The 21,697-nt window shown below is 39.0% G+C and overlaps 1 protein-coding gene across 9 annotated transcripts in view; it reads right to left on the bottom strand.

The window, feature by feature from the left end:
* Positions 1-21,697, bottom strand: part of adgrl2a (adhesion G protein-coupled receptor L2a) — a 252,691-nt gene that overhangs the window by 114,950 nt on the left and 116,044 nt on the right. For 8 of the 9 annotated variants that reach the window (XM_062028632.1, XM_062028634.1, XM_062028633.1 and 5 more), the window contains exon 4: positions 15,686-15,795. In XM_062028632.1, the coding sequence (XP_061884616.1) occupies positions 15,686-15,795 (110 nt within the window). Of the gene's footprint in view, positions 1-1,531; positions 1,547-14,581; positions 14,642-15,685; positions 15,796-21,697 lie in introns of all 9 variants that reach the window. The other variant, XM_062028640.1, reaches the window with a different exon arrangement.

Below are 21,697 nucleotides of genomic sequence, written 5' to 3'. Positions count from 1 at the left end.
TCATTCATCAAATTCAACTTTGTGAGAAAAGTATGTGTTAAGTTGCAATCACTCCATGCGGTCCCTATTTTATACATTTGGATTAGTTAGTTAGTTAGTAGTATTTTATACATTTGTATTAATTAGTTACTTAGTAGTATTTTATACATTTGTATTAGTTGTATTAGTTAGTTAGTTGTATTCTATACATTTGTATTACTTGTATTGGTTAATTAGTTAGTAGTATTTTATAAATTTGTATTAGTTAGTTAGTTAGTAGTATTTTATACATTTGTATTAGTTAGTAGTATTTTATACATTTGTATTAGTTGCACTCATTAGTGGAAGCAGCAGAATAGAAATGAAAACGTCATTGTAACATAATTGATGGATGAATGAATGTTTGTACTTGTAATTATGACATTCTAGTATAAACTCTGTGCCAGCCACCTCCTCTCTTGTGCCAATCATGTTGATTATTGATTATTATCTTTTTATTCCTTCTCCTTTCATTCCCTCGCCTGCTCTGATGTCAGTAAAATACCTTATTTTACAGACTCAAAGCCACTACTTTTTTCCTACGCTTTGAACCCTGCAAATGATAAAACAGTGCGGCTAATGTAATGATTTTTCTTTGCAAATGGCCATCTTTTTCATGTTTTTATTGTTTGTGCTACGGCGCCATCTTTTGGACGAGTTTGCTCACTGCAGGTGTTATAGGTTGAAAATGTACTTTCTTGTTCTGCTTTAAACCGGAAGTCAAACCATCCACAGCGTTTCTACTCGTATGGAATTCTCATTCATCACTCCAAACAACCTTTGTAAGTTTTAAAATATAACTAAAACTATTCTTACTTACTAAAGCGTCCCATGTGTGATGTCTGTAGGAGTGTTTTTGTACGTGCTATTGTAATGTATGTAGCATTAGCATTAGCTAATATGCTAACACATTTACAAGTGTCTGTGTTAGTATTATTAACTTGCATTCTTTTTGTATTGTTTCACATTCACAAATTCCTCAGTAAATTCATCAAAACGTCAGCGTGGAGTTATTGAGTCTGTTTAGCTGATTGGAGAGCTAGCTTGCGCAGCAATCAACGTTTATTTATCCATTTTGTTGTCCTCTGGTGCCTAGAAAGGCGCCTCATAAGTCAAATGCATTATTATTATGAATATACACCTGAGTGCCTCAAAGGGCTTCACAAACCAAAAGGACTGATCTAGGAACAAAGTCAAAAAAGCCCAACATGGGAGAAGAATAAAGCTCGGCTGCACAGTTATTGAAGGATGTGAGAAAAGGGAAGATGTTCTATGGATTGTTTTATGGTCCTCATAATGTCATAATCTGCCTTTTCTGTGTGAAGTCCATCCCTCACTGAGCTGAAGTCTCACCAGACTCGGTTAAGGACTCGCAGCTAACGTGCTTGATGGATCCACTTCATGTTCAATTCTTCTAAGCCTGATTGAAGTCTGCAAGGGGCTTGGACTTTAGAGGTTCCACCGTGGTCCACAACAAGAAGGTGTGAAGGTGGGCGGGGTGTCTGGTATTTACCTTTTTGCTCCACTTCTATTTTAAGCGTTGGGAGAGAGAATGAAAAGGACGGGAGGGAGAAGAAGAGATTAATATGAGCGTTCATGCAGACAAGGACAGAAGACCATCCACCTAGTCGGAGAAAAGAAGGAAGTCATGAGACATTTACAATATTCATGTGAGATGTAGGAGACATTACAAGTTGTTACAGCAGTGCTGCATGGATTACTGGCTTATTGTTCCTGTTCACTTCCACTCTTTCTTTCCCAAGACATTCATTGCTTGTAATTGTTGGATCGACGGACGATTAAAGTCTCATTTGCAGCAAAGTGTGTCAAATGTTGCTCACTTTGTGCACCACACGACTGTCAAAGTCCTCCAAGCGTCAGCGGAAATAAGAGCTCATAATTACAAATCATGCATCGGGCGGCTGCGGCTGCAAGATCAGGGGTCCAAAGTGCGGCCCGGGGGCCACTTTTAATATAACAGAAAACACAACAAATGGGAATAAAAGAGCAAACATGTGAAATGTAACGACACAAGTTGCAATGTTGACTCTAATAACACAAAGCTGCCATTTTTCTTTTTTACTTTAACACACTCAGTTAAAAACTTCACAATCTATCTTTTTATGAATTATTGAACTAATCAAGGCTCCAATTACTTCACATCAAATATTACACACTCATATTTGGGAGGAAATATTGTATATTTTGCGTGTTTCTTTGACAAAAAAAGGCATAAAACAACAACAAAAACATGAAAAAGAATAAAAAACTTCAAATCGACAAATAGATTTAAAGCTGATTTGTTAAGCTTCAAAAGTAAAATACTTATTTATAAGACTTTTATAAGTAGGACCCTTTTGGATCCCCTTTAGTGGGATTTTGTTTTAAATGTCACTGCTCAAAAAATGATGAAAAAAAAATAAAAGTAAATAATAATGAATCAAAATCAAGGCTTCCCATCAAATATTCCACTTTGAAATATTTCCTGGGTAAAATGTATTGTATTTACAAATATATTGTATATGTTGTGTGTTTGCAGTAAAAAAAAAAAAAAAGTTTTCTTTGACAAACATAAAAGAAACAAAATAATAAAAACTTATAAGCAATTGATTGATCTGAAGTTGATCTACAGATGTAAGCGTCAAAATTAAAATACCAATGACTTATGTTTAACACTCATGGCCCTTTTGGATGCTCAAGAAGTTTCTCGCTTTGACATTTCAGAGTGTGGCCCCTACAGTGAGAAGAGTTTGGACCCCCTGGTGGAGCTGATTGAATACGCACACACACTAAAAGATTATTTAATACGCACACACACTAAAAGATGATTTAATACGCACACACACTAAAAGATGATTTAATACGCACACACACTAAAATATGATTTAATACGCACACACACACACATTAAAAGATGATTTAATACGCACACACACCCATTAAAAGATGATTTAATACGCACACACACACATTAAAAGATGATTTAATACGCACACACACCCATTAACATATGATTTAATACGCACACAAATTAAAAGAGGTGTCTAACTAAATCAATGTGTGAAACCTTTCAAATGTTGTGTACACTAAATACAAGAAAATAAAATGTGGAAGCAGGAAGTAGGTGACTAATCAATGGAACACATAATAATCAATCACTTATTAGTCATGCCTGCTAAAACATGTGACCTATTGATTATGCACATAGGTGCAATAATGGAATATTGGCAAAGTATTTGTATCTACACTATGTGTGCCTTTTAACAAGACAATCAAAAATGACCAATATTTCCACGTCTTATTGATTGGGCATCAATAATGTTCTGGAAAATACAAAGTCTGAGTCAGACTGAAGTGAAAATGACTCCTTGAAATATTACTTGACTTCTTGTGAAGACCACAATGCACAAGTCTAGAAAAAGTGCAATAACACTGATCATTCCAGTCCGACTTGTAAGGTAGTACTTAGGTAGTACTTAGGTAGGAAGGTAGTACTTAGGTAGTAAGGTAGTACTTAGGTAGTACTTAGGTAGGAAGGTAGTACTTAGGTAGTAAGGTAGTACTTAGGTAGTACTTAGGTAGGAAGGTAATACTTAGTTTTGATGGATTGATTGAGACTTGTATTAGTATATTGCACAGTACAGTACATAGTCCGTAGAATTGACCACTAAATGGTAACACCCCAATAAGTTTTTCAACTAGTTTAAGTCGGGGTCTGTCAGATATCGCTCTGTTGTAACCAAGTGTCTTGCCAAGACCACGTTCAGCGTGTTTATTTGACTTTTAAGTCATCTTCTGCTCTCAAGAAAATGCATTTGGGGGATAAGCAGCAGATCAAATGTGTCAAATGTCCTCACTTATGTCAAACACGCATTATGATATCATTCTATTAGTTTGGTATCCTATTATTATCCATCTAGTTCTGTTTGTGTCATGATGCCGTTGTTCACTTTCCGTACCGATATCAGAGCTCTGAATGATGGCCACATTGATCCAATACGATATCAGCAGGGATCATTCCTACTTGTATTATTTAGTAGTGTGGGATGTCAGAGAATGTTTGATGGAGTGAAATGAGTGGAAGAGAACAATAATGGGTATGAAAAACACTGCAATAAAGGACATTTATTATGTTGGTTTAGCTTGTATGCTATTGCGTGCTTAGCTGTTGTGTAGCTGCTGGCAATTAGTAGCCTATAGCCTAGCATGTTTCCCTTTTATAAATGACTGTTGTAAATTGTGCGCTCATTGGAGGACATTTAGATGTTATAATTGCTTGTATCATGCGATACAATATGATCCTGTATTTGCTGATATCAGATGGATATCCATCATTAATATCATATCAGAACACCCCTAAACTCTACAGGTGAAACTCAAAAACTTCAAATATGTTACAAAAGTCAACTTTAAATGTGAAAGTAATGACATGCAAAGTGAGATATTTGTTATCGTTTTGATGATCCTGGCTAGCAGTTGTCGAAAAAACTCATTTTATAAGATTTCCAAAAGCTGCAAGCCATAATCAGCAAAATGATATCAAAAGAAGGCTTGAAATATCCTGAGTTGTGTATTATATATTACATTTATTTAACTTTATAAGTCTAATTGCTCGTACTAACAAACCTTGGCACATAATTCTAATTAACCTAAATTAAAAACGACCTTTTTCCCAAGCTTTGAACCCTGCGGCTTTAGAAACGGTGTGGCTGATTTACGGATTTTTGTTCGCTGACAACCATAATACAAATAGTTAAAAAAACAAAAAATCTAGCTAACTCACTGAAAAGGTGTGTAACTGTTCGTGCTATGGCGCCATCTTTTGGACGAGTTTGCTCACTACAGGTGCTGCTGTGCACTTCTTCTATCTGAAGCTTTAAACCATAAGTAAAAGTGCTGTTCCGTCTTATAGCCGTCCATAGCGCTTCTACTTGTGTGGATTCTTCATTCATGACTCCAAGCAACGTTTGAAAGTTTTACAATACAACTAAAACTTACTAAAGTGTCCCATATTTGTGTGTGCCATCATATTGTAATCGAGCCAACGTCACGTTTACAAGTGTCTGTGTTAGTATTATTAACTTACATTCTTTTTGTGTTGTTTCACTTTCACAAATTCCTCAGTAAATTCAGCAAAACGTCAGCGTGGAGTTATTGAGTCTGTTTAGCTGATTGGAGAGCTAGCTTGCGCAGCTAGTGGCTCCATGACCATGACTGACGTTTTGTTCGATCAGCCATTTTACTGCCTTGTTACAGGCACCGTTTGGAAACAATTAAGGTATGTAAATAAATATATCTGTGTAAATAACTCAAATCAAAAGGTATATATCTGTGACTTATAGTCCGGTGAGGCTTATATATGGAAACTAGGGGTGTGGGAAAAAATAGATTCGTATTCGAATCGCGATTCTCACGTTGTGCGATTCAGAATCGATTCTCATTTTTTTTAAATCGATTTTTTTTTTTAAATTATTATTATTATTTTTTTTTTTTAATGAATCAATCCAACAAAACAATACACAGCAATACCATAACAATGCAATCCAATTCTAAAAGCAAAGCCGAGCCAGCAACACTCAGAAGTGCAATAAACACAACAATTGAGAGGAGACACAAACACCACACACAACAATTGAGAGGAGACACAAACACCACACACAACAATTGAGAGGAGACACAAACACCACACACAACAATTGAGAGGAGACACAAACACCACACACAACAATTGAGAGGAGACACAAACACCACACACAACAATTGAGAGGAGACACAAACACCACACACAACAATTGAGAGGAGACACAAACACCACACACAACAATTGAGAGGAGACACAAACACCACACACAACAATTGAGAGGAGACACAAACACCACACACAACAATTGAGAGGAGACACAAACACCACACACAACAATTGAGAGGAGACACAAACACCACACACAACAATTGAGAGGAGACACAAACACACAAAAGTAGTGAAACAAAAATGAATATTATCAACAACAGTATCAATATTAGTTACAATTTCAACATAGCAGTGATTAAAAATCCCTCATTGACATTATCATTAGACATTTATAAAAAAGAACAATAGTGTCAGAGTGGCTTACACTTGCATCACATCTCATAAGCTTGACAACACACTGTGTCCAATATTTTCACAATGATAAAATAAGTCATATTTTTGCTTCATTTAATAGTTGAAACAAATGTACATTATTGCAATCAGTTGATAAAATCCTAAAGATAAACGGACTCAATTAAAGATATTGAATAGATTGTATTTGACATCTTCTCAGCTGTTTAAAATTGGTGTAGTAGATAGCAAGTTCTGTATGAAGTGAGGCAACTCTTGTTCATTTATTGTGGGAATGTCAGAGAATAAAAGAGTTATGGTTGAAAACAACAAAAGAAGCAATCACAGTCCTTAATATAATGACACTGCAAACTTGTATTCTTGGGGATCTCCATCAATTTAGGAACGTGTCATCAAAGAGTAAAAATGCATTTCTTTCAATATACATAATAACAAAAAGGGTAATATTAAAAAAATGGATAGATGTTGATAGTCCAACTCATACTGACTGCTGCACACAAGCTATGGAGATGATATCGGTAGAAAAAACTGCATTTAGTTTAGATAATAATGAGTCATATATTGGAATATGGGATCCATTATTTACATTTGTTTCAACTATTAAATGAAGCAAAAATATGACTTCTTTTATGTTTGTGAAAATATTGGACACAGTGTGTTGTCAAGTTTATGAGATGCGATGCAAGTGTAAGCCACTCTCACACTATTGTTCTTTTTATTTGTTTATTCATGTTTGTAATGATAATATCAATGAGGGATTTTTAATCACTGCTATGTTGAAATTGTTACAAATATTGATACTGTTGTTGATAATATTCATTTTTGTTTCACTACTTTTAGATTGTTGTGTGTCATGTTTGTGTGTCCTCTCAATTGTTGTGTTTATTGCACTTCTGAGTGTTGCTGGCTCGGCTTTGCTTTTGGAATTGTATTGCATTGTTATGGTATTGCTGCGTATTGTTTTCATTCAAAAAATGAAATAAAATAAAATAAAATAAAAAATCGTTTTTGAATCGAGAATTGTGTTGAATTGAAAAAAAAAAAATCAATTTTGAATCGAATCGTGACCCCAAGAATTGATTTTGACTGGAATCGTGGGACACCCAAAGATTCACAGCCCTAATGGAAACCTATTTTTTCTTCTTCTAAAATGCGGTGGGTGTGGCTTATATACCGGTGTGCTCTACAGTCGGAGAGATACGGTATTTAAGTTTCAAAAGTGGGCAGAACAACCTGGTCACACACTGCTGTGGGGTGGCCTCCCAGACATGTTGTTACAACAGAGAACTAGGTTTGTGTGAACACTGAAGAGACAGCAAGATGAGGCCGGAGAGAGGAAGGAGGAAGAAGACACACCGCAGAGGAGCTAACCACGTTAGTCACAAATAGAAGGAGGGAAAAGAAGGATCAATGGAGGCAAAGAAGCCAGCAGCCAGGGAACTTTCCTGCACGTTGCAGAGGGAAGAAGGTCAGCTGACAACATCAAACTTACAACATTCTAAAGATAGATGTACAAGGACATGCCAGCATATACTGTACATGTGTCAGGTCACCCAACTTGACACATGTACAGTATATGCTGGCATGTACAAGGACATGCCAGCATATACTGTACATGTGTCAAGTTGACACATGTACAGTATATGCTGGCATGTCCTTGTACATGCCAGCATATACTGTACATGTGTCAGGTCACCCAACTTGAGGGTGATTGACATGAAATGACCAATAAGGGACATGAAAAGACTAAAAGATTATAAGCAGTGAGGATCAAAAGCAAGCACATTTTTGTCTCCTGTCTGACAATGAATCAATCAATCAATCTATCAATCATGTGCAGAGTTCAGTGTGAATAAAAGACATCCTGCCTTTAACACTAAAGTCATTGTAATAACCAAATAGGGCTGGGCAATAAAACCATATCAATATTTATCTCGATAGACATGTATCATAGTCTAGACTATAGAATGCACCCGCATATAAGACACACCCACTAGATTTGGGAAGAAAACAATATTTGTCCATATGTTAGTCACACTGGACTATAAGGAGCAGATGTATCTGTTGCGAAATGACTTATTTACACACAAATCTTTATTTACATACCTTCAATGTTCACAAACGGTGCGTCTGTAACAAGGCAGTAAAACGGCTGATCAAACAAAACGTCAGTCATGGTCATGGAGCCACTAGCTGTACAAGCTAGCTCTCTAATCAGCTAAACAGACTCAATAACTCCACGCTGACGTTTTGCTGAATTTACTGAGGAATTTGTGAAAGTGAAACAACACAAAAAGAATGTAAGTTAATAATACTAACACAGACACTTGTAGACCTGTTAGCATATTAGCTAATGCTAACGGCACTAGCTTGATTACATTGTGATAGCATGAAAACACTCCTACAGACATCACACATGGGACATTTTAGTAAGTAAGAATAGTTTTAGATATATTGTAAAACTTACAAGCGTTGCTTGGAGTGACGCATGAAGAATCCATACGAGTAGAAACGCTATGGACGGCTAGAAGACGTAAAGGCACTTGTACTTCTGGTTGAAAACATTGATGGAAGGACACTGCGGCACCTGCAGTGAGCGAGCTGATCCACAAGATGGCGCCATAGCACAAACAATAACACACCTTCTCAGTGTGTTGCCTGTTTTGGTTTTTTAAACTATTTGTATTAACAGCAGTACGCAAAAAAAATAAAAAAATACATCTAATTAACTGCACCGTTTTTTTAAGCCTTAGGGTTTAAAGTGTAGGAAAAAAGTAGCAACTTATAGTCCGGACTCTACGGTAATCAATATAAAAAAAATAATAACTTGATAAAAGGTTCTATATTGTTGTTTTCTCCTCTGTGGGAAGAAAGCAGGAAGTATGGAAGCAAGGTTGGTTGCATGGACATAGACACTCGCTCTCTGGTAACCTAGCAACACAGGAAGTGATCAGTGGGAGTGACACGCTAACAGCCAATCAGGTCACAGTATCAACTATCACGTTTGCTTGGGACCGTAGTCAGACCAATGTGGTGTGTACATGATGCAAGGCAACACCACACCACCTTAGCTCACCCTTTAGAGCACTGCTGTAACTTCCTGCCACTAAACCTGCAGAAAATAGTTCTTCTCAGGTTTCTACATGTTTACATTTTCACACTTTGCACTATTTTCTTACACTTTATGAAGCATTTCTTACATATTCCTTATTTTGAAGATCTTATAGTTAAGTGTTGAATGTGATTTGACTATTTTGTTGACATTGTTGGAGTGTTTTCATGTTTGTGTTGACATTTCCTTTCTGCCTTGATAGCTGAGGGATTACAATCACAGGAAGTTACATTTACAATCACATATATTATTCTCCTGCTCCTTATTTTACATAGGTCATAAAAATAACGAATAATCATCGATATCGAGCGATACACAAGACTGATATGGTGATATCGGCCAGCCCTACAGGTAAAAGTTTCTGATGAAGTCCAAGATTCCAGTCCTGGTGTCAACATGGACAACACATGATGAAGCAGGAAGGATGAAGTCAGCCAAACATGCTAAACATCTCATGAAGGAAACACGTCCAGTTGTCCTTTAGCTAACAACATGAAGATGATTAGTCTTTAAGATGAAGATGATTAGTCTTTAAGATGAAGATGATTAGTCTTTAGGATGAAGATGATTAGTCTTCAACATGAAGATGATTAGTCTTCGAGATGAAGATGATTAGTCTTTAAGATGAAGATGATTAGTCTTTAATATGAAGATGATTAGTCTTTAAGATGAAGATGATTAGTCTTTAGGATGAAGATGCTTAGTCTTCAACATGAAGATGATTAGTCTTCGAGATGAAGATGATTAGTCTTTAAGATGAAGATGATTAGTCTTTAAGATGAAGATGATTAGTCTTTAAGATGAAGATGATTAGTCTTTAAGATGAAGATGATTAGTCTTTAGGATGAAGATGATTAGTCTTTAAGATGAAGATGATTAGTCTTTAAGAGGAAGATGATTAGTCTTTAGGTTGAAGATGATTAGTCTTTAGGATGAAGATGATTAATCTTCAACATGAAGATGATTAGTCTTTAAGATGAAGATGATTAGTCTTCAAGATGAAGATGATTAGTCTTTAAGATGAAGATGATTAGTCTTTAAGATGAAGATGATTAGTCTTTAAGATGAAGATGATTAGTCTTTAACATGAAGATGATTAGTCTTTAAGATGAAGATGATTAGTCTTTAAGAGGAAGATGATTAGTCTTTAGGTTGAAGATGATTAGTCTTTAGGATGAAGATGATTAGTCTTCAACATGAAGATGATTAGTCTTCAACATGAAGATGATTAGTCTTTAAGATGAAGATGATTAGTCTTCAAGATGAAGATGATTAGTCTTTAAGATGAAGATGATTAGTCTTTAAGATGAAGATGATTAGTCTTTAGGATGAAGATGATTAGTCTTTAACATGAAGATGATTAGTCTTCGAGATGAAGATGATTAGTCTTTAAGATGAAGATGATTAGTCTTTAGGATGAAGATGATTAGTCTTTAACATGAAGATGATTAGTCTTTAAGATGAAGATGATTAGTCTTTAGGATGAAGATGATTATTCTTTAAGATGAAGATGATTAGTCTTCGAGATGAAGATGATTAGTCTTCGAGATGAAGATGATTAGTCTTTGAGATGAAGATGATTAGTCTTTAGGATGAAGATGATTAGTCTTTAGGATGAAGATGATTAGTCTTCGAGATGAAGATGATTAGTCTTTGAGATGAAGATGATTAGTCTTTAAGATGAAGATGATTAGTCTTCGAGATGAAGATGATCAGTCTTTAGGATGAAGATGATTAGTCTTCGAGATGAAGATGATTAGTCTTTAAGATGAAGATGATTAGTCTTTGAGATGAAGATGATTAGTCTTTGAGGATGAAGATGATTAGTCTTTGAGATGAAGATGATTAGTCTTTAGGATGAAGATGATTAGTCTTTAGGATGAAGATGATTAGTCTTTAGGATGAAGATGACTAGTCTTTGAGATAAAGATGATTAGTCTTTAAGATGAAGATGATTAGTCTTTAAGATGAAGATGATTAGTCTTCGAGATGAAGATGATTAGTCTTTAGGATGAAGATGGTTAGTCTTTAAGATGAAGATGATTAGTCTGTGAGATGAAGATGATTAGTCTTTGAGGATGAAGATGATTAGTCTTTAGGATGAAGATGATTAGTCTTCGAGATGAAGATGATTAGTCTTTGAGATGAAGATGATTAGTCTTTAGGATGAAGATGATTAGTCTTTAGGATGAAGATGATTAGTCTTCGAGATGAAGATGATTAGTCTTTGAGATGAAGATGATTAGTCTTTAGGATGAAGATGATTAGTCTTTAGGATGAAGATGATTAGTCTTCGAGATGAAGATGATTAGTCTTTGAGATGAAGATGATTAGTCTTTAAGATGAAGATGATTAGTCTTCGAGATGAAGATGATCAGTCTTTAGGATGAAGATGATTAGTCTTCGAGATGAAGATGATTAGTCTTCGAGATGAAGATGATTAGTCTTCAAGATGAAGATGATTAGTGTTTAAGATGAAGATGATTAGTCTTCAAGATGAAGATGATTAGTGTTTAAGATGAAGATGATTAGTGTTTAAGGGACTGCTGAGTGGAGACTAGGACACGCTGTGATCATCTTAATAAGGATGAAATATGTTGTCTTGTATCCTCCTAAATCCAGCCTGAGCTTCTGAGCCGCTCTCAACTTGTAATCAGCAACTCTCATATTTAGCGTGTGATCCTCCTCGTTGGCAACCACTGAATGCTGACTCCTGATACACCATCTTGCTCTGGGACCCACCATCATGATATCATGTGCGACACAAGCAGACCTGCAGCGTGTTTACTTGTGTGTGATATCATGTGCGATACAAGCAGTCATGCAGCATGTTTACTTGTGTGTGATAACATGTGTGATACAAGCATAGTGTTTACTTGTGTGTGATAACATGTGTGATACAAGCTGTCCTGCAGCGTGTTTACTTGTGTGTGATATCATGTGCGATACAAGCAGACCTGCAGCGTGTTTACTTGTGTGTGATATCATGTGCGATACAAGCAGACTTTCAGCGTGTTTACTTGTGTGTGATATCATGTGCGATACAAGCAGTCATGCAGCGTGTTTACTTGTGTGTGATAACATGTGCGATACAAGCAGAGTGTTTACTTGTGTGTGATAACATGTGTGATACAAGCTGTCCTGCAGCGTGTTTACTTGTGTGTGATATCATGTGCGATACAAGCAGACCTGCAGCGTGTTTACTTGTGTGTGATATCATGTGCGATACAAGCAGCCGTGCAGCATGTTTACTTGTGTGTGATATCATGTGCGATACAAGCAGAGTGTTTACTTGTGTTTGATAACATGTGTGATACAAGCTGTCCTGCAGCGTGTTTACTTGTGTGTGATATCATGTGCGATACAAGCAGTCCTACAGCGTGTTTACTTGTTTGTGATATCATGTGCGATACAAGCGGTCCTACAGCGTGTTTACTTGTCTGTGATATCATGTGCAATACAAGCGGTCCTGCAGCGTGTTTACTTGTGTGTGATATCATGTGCGATACAAGCAGTCCTGCAGCAGGTTTACTTGTTTGTGATATCATGTGCAATACAAGCGGTCCTGCAGCGTGTTTACTTGTGTGTGATATCATGTGTGATACAAGCAGCCCTGCAGCATGTTTACTTGTGTGTGATATCATGTGCGATACAAGCAGTCTGCAGCGTGTTTACTTGTGTGTGATATCATGTGTGATACAAGCAGTCATGCAGCGTGTTTACTTGTGTGTGATATCATGTGCGATATAAGCAGTCCTGCAGCGTGTTTACTTGTGTGTGATATCATGTGCGATACAAGCAGTCCTGCAGCGTGTTTACTTGTGTGTGATATCATGTGCGATACAAACAGTCCTGCAGAGTGTTTACTTGTGTGTAATATCAAGTGTGATACAAGCAGAGTGTTTACTTGTGTGAGATATCATGTGCGATACAAACAGTCCTGCAGCGTGTTTACTTGTGTGTGATATCATGTGCAATACAAGCAGAGTGTTTACTTGTACAAAGCTGACAGACATCTAAATGTCCAGCAATAAACACAATTTCTTCTATTTTACTAAAGTCATTAACAAAAGGTAAACATGCTAGGCTACTATGAGCTAGCAGCTACACAACAGCTAAGCACACACTAGCACACACGTTAGACATAGGTAATAAACATTGCACAATAAAAGGTGACATTAGTCGATATAAAGAAGTAACAAATAAGTATAGTTACATATTACTTACACATACAAAGTCTCCAAGGCAGAGGCGTGTTAGAAAGTATCCAGTAACAAACGTGTCCGCATCAATCAACTTACTTTGTCATGAGCTTAACTTCATGAATTCTTGTGGCTACTAGGTGTCACCAAAAACAATTAGCACTCCACTTCAATCTAAAGACAGCATCATTCCAGACGTATATAATAAATAGGTTAGTGTTTTTCATTCTTCACTTCATCAAACATGTTCTAACATTCCACAATGCACAATATCACGTAAAGGATCAAATACTCAAGGCTACAATATCGGTATCGGCAGTGAAACAGTTGTATCGGAAAACCCCTGAATGAAGTTTTAATGAACACGTCTGTACAGTTTGTCAAGTATTATTTCCGTGTCCAGTATTTTCTATGGAGAATTGTTCCTGAAGTCAAACAAGTCGGAGGTCAACCAGCATTTTGTGCTCCACCTTAAAGGTTCCATTGTGATCACTAAAAGTGAGAATATATTGATGAGGACATACTTCATAGCGCTGTCTCTTCTTTTAGGAAGACACGCGGCCCAGTTTTGATAAAACTGCTCCTGCGGTCTTCAATAGGGCACGTGACTTTGCAATGCATTGTGGGGCAGCGGTGGCCATGTTTGTTGGTCAAAGCTTTTGTTTACGTGGCTGTACTAAACGACAGTGAAACCTGAATAAAACTTACCAGCGTAAAAATGCTGTGAACACACCGACATGTTCCAGGTCATGACGTTAAAAGTCATGTTCGATGGTCTCATGGCTGCAATCCAGGCCAATGGCCGACTCTTTATTAGCTCACTAAGCCCACTTTCTTGCGGGAAATGGGAAACATCTCACCAAATATACATAGTTGTTAATGATGTGTGCCATGTTTTGAACTTTAGCACAGAGTCTTGCATTCAGTGGTGTAAATGAGTGATTGACAGGCCAGCAAGACCCACAATGCATTGCTTTTACTCCCTCACACTGTGTACAAACGTTACCATCAGTTTCTTTCTACAACTCTTCCAAACCACCGGGGGTATGCACTGGGACAACGGGAGACAGAGGGGTGTGTCGAAGGAAAGCACCACATCCAAAATAAGGAGTGGGAGGTGACACTGGGAGGACACTCAAGACTTACCAGGACAGTTGCGATAGGAAACATTGGGTGTTCTTGGTCCTATTCTGCTTGGACATGGACCTTGAGAGGCAAAGACATGGCGCTACAGACATGCATAGATTTCAACTGCTGGGTGAAGGTGTTCATGTGAAGAGTGGGTGGAGGCAAGAGCTTCGTAGGGCTAATCCTCCGTTAACGCCTGAGGTGCCAAAGGAAATCATATGATCAATACTTCATAAAAAGTGGATGTTTAAGCTGAAAGCTCCAGGAAGCGACGACTCATTATTGCTTCTTCCTGTTAACCACGGGCCCTTCAAGCCCCGGGAAGGTTGACCTTTAGTTTGTCAAGACGTTCAGTGCCTAATGATACTCCCCAATGGAATGGGACTCCATACTAATGGGGTCATCTTAGACAGGTGTACTAATAATGCAGAGAAATATGTACACTATGGCATACATTTGACGCCAAACAGGACTGAGCAAAATATCACCTTCCATTATTTCCACCCTAATTATTTCAGCTCCACCTGATTAGTGAGTCTGGCAATCCGTGTAAATGGTTGTCGTTAATCAGGCTGCAAAGGTTACGTGGGGAACGTTCTTCACAAATTGCTAATGAACACGACAGCTCAAAGGACAACGGGGATGTTTCATGCAGAGGACAATCTGAATTTGGTTTGGGAGCTGAATGGCGATGAATATTCCAGCAACCGGGGAGCGGGAAAAATGCCTCGCAGGAAAGATTATCTCTGACTTACGAGCGCAGTCGTTACATAATGGAACATCTGTTAGCGTGCCTGCACACCTGTTGTGTCCGCCTGGAATACGCCATCAAGGTGAGCTGCGCTTGTTGCCTGACAGACTTTGTAGGAAACACTTGCCGCTACAAGGTCCTCCACCCAGCCCTCGCATCAATAATACAGAGCGGAACCCAAGTGTGTCACGGGTCGTGTTAGGTAGGAATTCCATGGCGCAACGCGGGTGCAAGCACAGGTGGAGAGGAAAGCGAATGCAGACAAAGACGGCGGACGATACAGAGCGAGAACCGGGATGCGATGTGTCACAGTGCCGAGAAGGACAAAGGTGGCGCTGGAGATGAGGAAGGTGAGCTGGGGTTCTACTTACTGTAGGGCACGCACTCGTACTGGACCTCCAGGTACTTGTAGGTCCCAGGGCAGGGGTCAGGGAAGACATCGGAACCCGTGATCACGATACACTGAGTCCGGTTGTTGCATCTGTGAAGAGGAGCTCAGGTTGGGTCTCTTCAAGTCAAATATTATCAAACAAGCTTCAAGAAGCCTCAAAAATTTGAACATGTCATCAAAAAAAATAGAAGCTCTTTGGCATAAAGACACAAATTGTACAGAAGTGGAAGAACTTTTGAATGTTGCTTGATGTAATGTCCAGTGTGGAGTTGCCCAGGTTCTGTTCTGGGGCCTGTTTTACTTTTGTTTTGCCTGATGCCTCCTGGCCGGTTGATCCGTAGTTTTGAAATGTGTATCTTGCATCCAAAAACTGGTTGTCTTTGATTGTTCTTCAAATAAATTATAACAAGACGGAAACTCTGACCATTGATCCTGATAAAAAGATCCCCCTGATCTAGGACTCCCTTGGGACTCTGGGTGCATCTGTTAAAATCCGCCTTAGGAACCTTGTGTTCGATGTCTTCGGAGAACCACGGTCGTCAACTGACCAGAAAGTGCTTTTATCACCTGAGAAATACCTCTAAAGTAGGACATTTGCTGTCAAAATGGGATCTGGAAATGATCATTCACACGTTCATCTCGTCTCTGTTTTCACTTGTTTCAACAAGTCAACTCCAAAGAGACTCCAGACTGTACAGACATTCTATCCAGTCTTTTAGTGAATTATATTTATACAGCACGTTTTTCTAGTGACTCAAAGCGCTTTACATTGTGAAACCCATTATTACATTTTTAAACCAGTGTGGGAGAAAGTGGGTGAAGTGTCTTGCCCAAGGACACAACAGTGACTAGGATGGCAGAAGCAGGGATCAAACCTAGAACCCTCAGGTTGCTGGCACGGCCGCTCTACTATGCTGCCCACTGGCTTCCAGTCAACTTCCGCATACAGTTTGAGATTTTAGTCCTGATTGCTTTGCTTTGTACGGCCCTACCCTTCAGGGCGCAGCCTTCAGTCTTCACTCCAGGGTCTCCTCAAGATCCCCAACAACTCATTTTAAACCCTAGGGCAGGGGTCGGCAACCCGCGGCTCCGGAGCCGCATGCGGCTCTTTGACCACTCTGATGCGGCTCAGCTACATACTTGCCGACCCCCCCGATTTTCCCAGGAGATTTATGGATCTCAGTGTCTCTCATAGGTAGCTCCCAGGGAAAATATAATCCTATTTACACTCTAATTACTAAATAAAGGGAGTGTCCTAATTGCACTGCAGTAACTGTCCTCTATAGCATTTACAAACAGCGTGCCAGCCCAGCCACAAGTTGTATGTTGCTTTTACTTGCACACATAGGAGACAGCAAAGCATACTTATTCATCAGCCACACAGCTTACACTGACGGTAGCCGTATCAAACAACCTTAACATTGTTACGTTACAAATATGCGCCACACTGTGAACCCGCACCAAAAAAGAATGAAAAACACATTTCTGGAGAACATCCCACCGTAACACAACATAAACACAACACAACCAATACCCAGAATCCCATGCAGCCCTAACTCTTCCGGTCTACATTATACACCCCCGCTACCACCAAATCCCCCCACACATCAACCCCCCCCTCTCCGTGCGTTGGTTGAGCGGAAGAGTTAGAGCTGCATGGGATTCTGGGTATTGGTACCGTCAGTGTAAAATGTGTGGCTGCTGAGGTAGTACGCCTTGCTGTCACTTACGTGAACAAGCTGAAACTGCATTCTACATGTGGTCGAGCAGGTACACTGCTAGGGCAGGCTGTAGAGAGCGCCAAAAGCAGTGTCATCATGCCCTGATATTCGGGAGTCTCCTGGGAAAAATGAGAGGGTTGGCAAGTATGACGCTATCAAGCGCCATTCATTCAAAACTCGCGGGCCGCACTAACATCAAATTTCCACATTAAAGTGCGTGCCGGTGCGTGTGTTGGAGACTCCTGGTTAACATAGCACAAAGAGCTTTGTATGCGGTGTTTTTCATTTTAAATTCTAATTTTTTTTATGTGGCTCCCATTATTTTCTTTAATTTGTGAAACTTGCTAAAATGGCTCTTTGAGTGGTAAAGGTTGCCGACCCCTGCCCTAGGGAGACCTGGCATTCCAGGCTGTCGCCCCCAGACTCTGGAATGACTTGCACCAGTCCCTCTGTGAGCTTGAATGTGTTTTCAAAAACATTTGAAGACTTTACTTTTTAGAAAAGCTTCTAGTTGATGGACTTTTTCCACTTTTGTCATCCTGCCCCTGTTGTTTGAATTGTTTTAATTTGCCTGTTTCGTACAGCACTGTGTCATTTTTATCTGTGAAAATTGCTTTATGAATAAAATGTACTTACTTTGAATAACAGATAGATGTTTTTAAACTCTGACAAAAGAAACTGAGCAAAACAAGCAAATGTCCATGTGGAGGACGCTGGTCCTCAGAAGGACATAACAATCACTTTCACTCCTTTGCAGTCTCTAATTATCCAGCCTGCTGATATTTCTTGGAGTATGTGAGGAAGATTAAGAACATCCAAGTAAAATCTAAGCTGCAAGCAGCGTTGAACGGGCCGTGCAACTCGGGGTGACGCATGACAGACACGGTCACGTATTTTCCAAAGCCCCAACCCACCTTCAAAAATTCAGCAAGATCTGACCATGTGGAGAAAAGTTATGACCATTGTTATTTTCGACCACAAGGGGGCAATGTCAAGATCTAGTCATGATCGGACCCTCCCTGACTTTAAAGCCTGACATCATCCATCCCATCCATCCATTTTCTACCGCTTATTCCCTTCGGGGTCGCTGGCATCAGAGCTGATAATTTCAAGTCAAGTAATGACAGTTAGATGGTTGACTAGGACGAGCAGTTTCTGGCGCCAGGCTCCTCCCAACCACCATTGGGTACCAACAGGTACGTTCATGGTATCTTCATCACGATTTAAACTCATTCTTATACAGATCCTGAATTTGTGGAGCCGAGTTATAACTGTTGAATGTTTTGTGGCAAACCAACAAATTCAAGTTTGGCATAAGGCCACGCCCACATCCTATGATGTAAGCAAAAATCATTCGCCCATCAGTCTAGTATCTATCATTTTAATCGCGGCCCATTTGGTCGAAGTCCCTCAGAGGAGTTTGCTAAAGTACGATCCTGGTTTTTTGGCCGGGAAAATGGTCGACGGAAAACAAGATGGCCGACTTCCTGTTGATTTTCAAATATGGGTTTATTAGACTTTTGCGTGCGTCCTGTCATGATAGACGATTCCGCCACGATACGTGACTCTGGTGGCAGGGGCTATTTGTCAAGGGGTCTCTGGAGAGTCAAATTCCCAAAATGTCAAATTGTCCACCAGATTTGACGCCGGTGCTTGTTAAAAGCCTCAAAAAAGTGATCAACATGGGCGATTAATATTAAACTAAAAAATTCCAATAGGGCCTAAGCATGCAAACTTTACACAGAAAGTGAGACTCACATCCTTGACCCCCTGACTAACCACTCAACCACCGTGCGGGCCTACACTTAAAGGTGCCATATGTAATAATTCCATGTCAAGTCATCATTAAATGATATGTCAAAAGGCATTAATAAATCATCTTCTTTTCCAAAACCTCTATAACTGATAACAGTAGTTCATGTGTTTATTTCAAAATTAGATTTACAGCCCCGAAATCTTGTTATTGTTTTCATTTTGATGCCCTGCCCTCCACCCTTTGACCAATTAGAAAGTCTGTGAGGGTGTCACATCCAGGTTGTCATCTTGATCTGGCTACTGCCACTGGTAAAGTTGCTAAACATGTCAGACCTTAGTACATCTAAAAGTTACCATTCTCAACTTAGTCATGATGAAGCCAGGAACAAAACCAGGATTTGTATCGGGAAAGCCTTTGATAGATGGAGACCATTAAATATGTTTCATCTGACACCAAACTTGCTCATTTCCTCCTTGATAGGTAAGGCATGCATTTACCTTTTTTTATTACTTGTGATAAATGGAAATGGACATTTGGTATGTCAACTATATTGTCCAATACAGTCTATGATATTGTCTAACAAAGATGGTATGTTCCTGCAACCAATGTTAGCATGCTAGCCCGGTCAATGACACATGGACATACATGCTAACGGGGGAAATATATGCTAGTTAGCATGTATGTCCATGTGTCATCCAACTGACAGGACAACAAGACACAATGTGAAAGGTATGGATGCAGCCCAATCACATGATAAAATAATTCCTCATTGGTGTTTGCATATTGTGGACTACATGTGCCAAGTTATATGGCAATCTGAAAGGTTTGAAACAGTATCCTATAGGCATACCTTGGTAAAATGTCTCCCCTTTAGTTTTGGGCGTACACTGGGCTGCTAAGCATGATCTACTTATTTTCACCAGTATAACCATCAGAGGTGGGTAGTAACGCACTACATTTACTCCGTTACATCTATTTGAGTAACTTTTGAGATAAATTGTACTTCTAAGAGTAGTTCGCTACTGACTTTTATCCATCTGTTAATGCACGCTTTGTTTGTTTTGCTTTGTCAGACAGACCTTCAAAGTAGGATCTATCGCATGCCTGCGTTTCACCAATCAAATAATAATAATAATAATAATACCTGGGATTTACATAGCGCTTTTCTAAGTACCCAAAGTTGCTTTACATGTTAAAAACCCATCATTCATTCACACCTGGTGGTGGTAAGCTACTTTTGTAGCCACAGCTGCCCTGGGGTAGACTGACGGAAGCGTGGCTGCCAATTTGCGCCTACGGCCCCTCCGACCACCACCTATCATTCATTCAACATTCATTCACCGGTGTGAGCGGCACCGGGGGCAAGGGTGAAGTGTCCTGCCCAAGGGCACAACGGCATGGTAAGAGGCGGGGAGCGATCCTGCAACCCTCAAGTTTCTGACACGGGCGCTCTACCCACTACGCCATGCCGCCCCAAATACAGTTACTGGTGACGTTTGACCAATCAAACAGAGCCAGGCGGTCACATGATTAACTGCACATAATATTTTGTCTGTCACCGTAGGCTGATGTTAGCTTCCCTGCTATGAATCACTGTCAAATGTACATCGTGTGGGGACATTTATTAACGCACTGCAGCCTCATAGAGACACACACACACACACACACACGCGCACATGCACACACACACACACACACACACACACACACACAAACTCACGCATGCATAGAAACACCAATCAGTGTGTTGCCAGGTGCAGCCCACACCTATCAGTTTATGGTTTGCGTAAAGGCTAACTTGTTATTTTCCTTTGTAATCTCTGCCTACTGAGCCTATGATGCTGTTAACTTATTGTGGCTCAATTTGCCTTCATTTTTTTTATGTTAATGTATTATTATTTAATATATATTATTGTTTGCTCTTGAACGCATCATAATAATCCCCTCAACTCCTCCCAAAACGGATTAACTGGCTGGAATATAAAGACAATATAAGATACATCCATAAACATGGATTCATATGAAAAAGTGCAATATATGTATCTGTACGGTAACCTATTTATTTATTTATATCTGCACCTTATTGCTTTTTTATCCTGCACTACCATGAGCTAATGCAACAAAATGTCGTTCTTATCTGTATTGTAAAGTTCAAATTTGAATGACAATAAAAAGGAAGTCTAAGTCTAAGTTTTAGTTGCTTAAGAGATATTCCTGGCTCTGAATTTGCTCATTGCTATTTTTATGTTTTTGTGCATTATTTGTTGCCGTCATCATTAAACGAACAGATTACTCATCAGTTACTCAGTACTTGAGTAGTTTTTTCACAACATACTTTTTACTTTTACTCAAGTAAATATTTGGGTGAGTACTCCTCACTTTTATTTGAGTAATAAATCTCTAAAGTAACAGTACTCTTACTTGAGTACAATTTCTGGCTACTCTGCCCACCCCTGATAACCAGTGCTAGCATTGGTTGTAGTTGGTTTTAGTCTTTGTTGTCTGATAGTACTGA

Source organism: Entelurus aequoreus, linkage group LG19 (genome assembly GCF_033978785.1).
Source record: "Entelurus aequoreus isolate RoL-2023_Sb linkage group LG19, RoL_Eaeq_v1.1, whole genome shotgun sequence".
NCBI classification, from domain to species: domain Eukaryota; kingdom Metazoa; phylum Chordata; class Actinopteri; order Syngnathiformes; family Syngnathidae; genus Entelurus; species Entelurus aequoreus.
The sequence above is the reverse complement of the archived record's forward strand: the minus strand, read 5'-3'. Positions and strand labels throughout refer to the sequence as shown.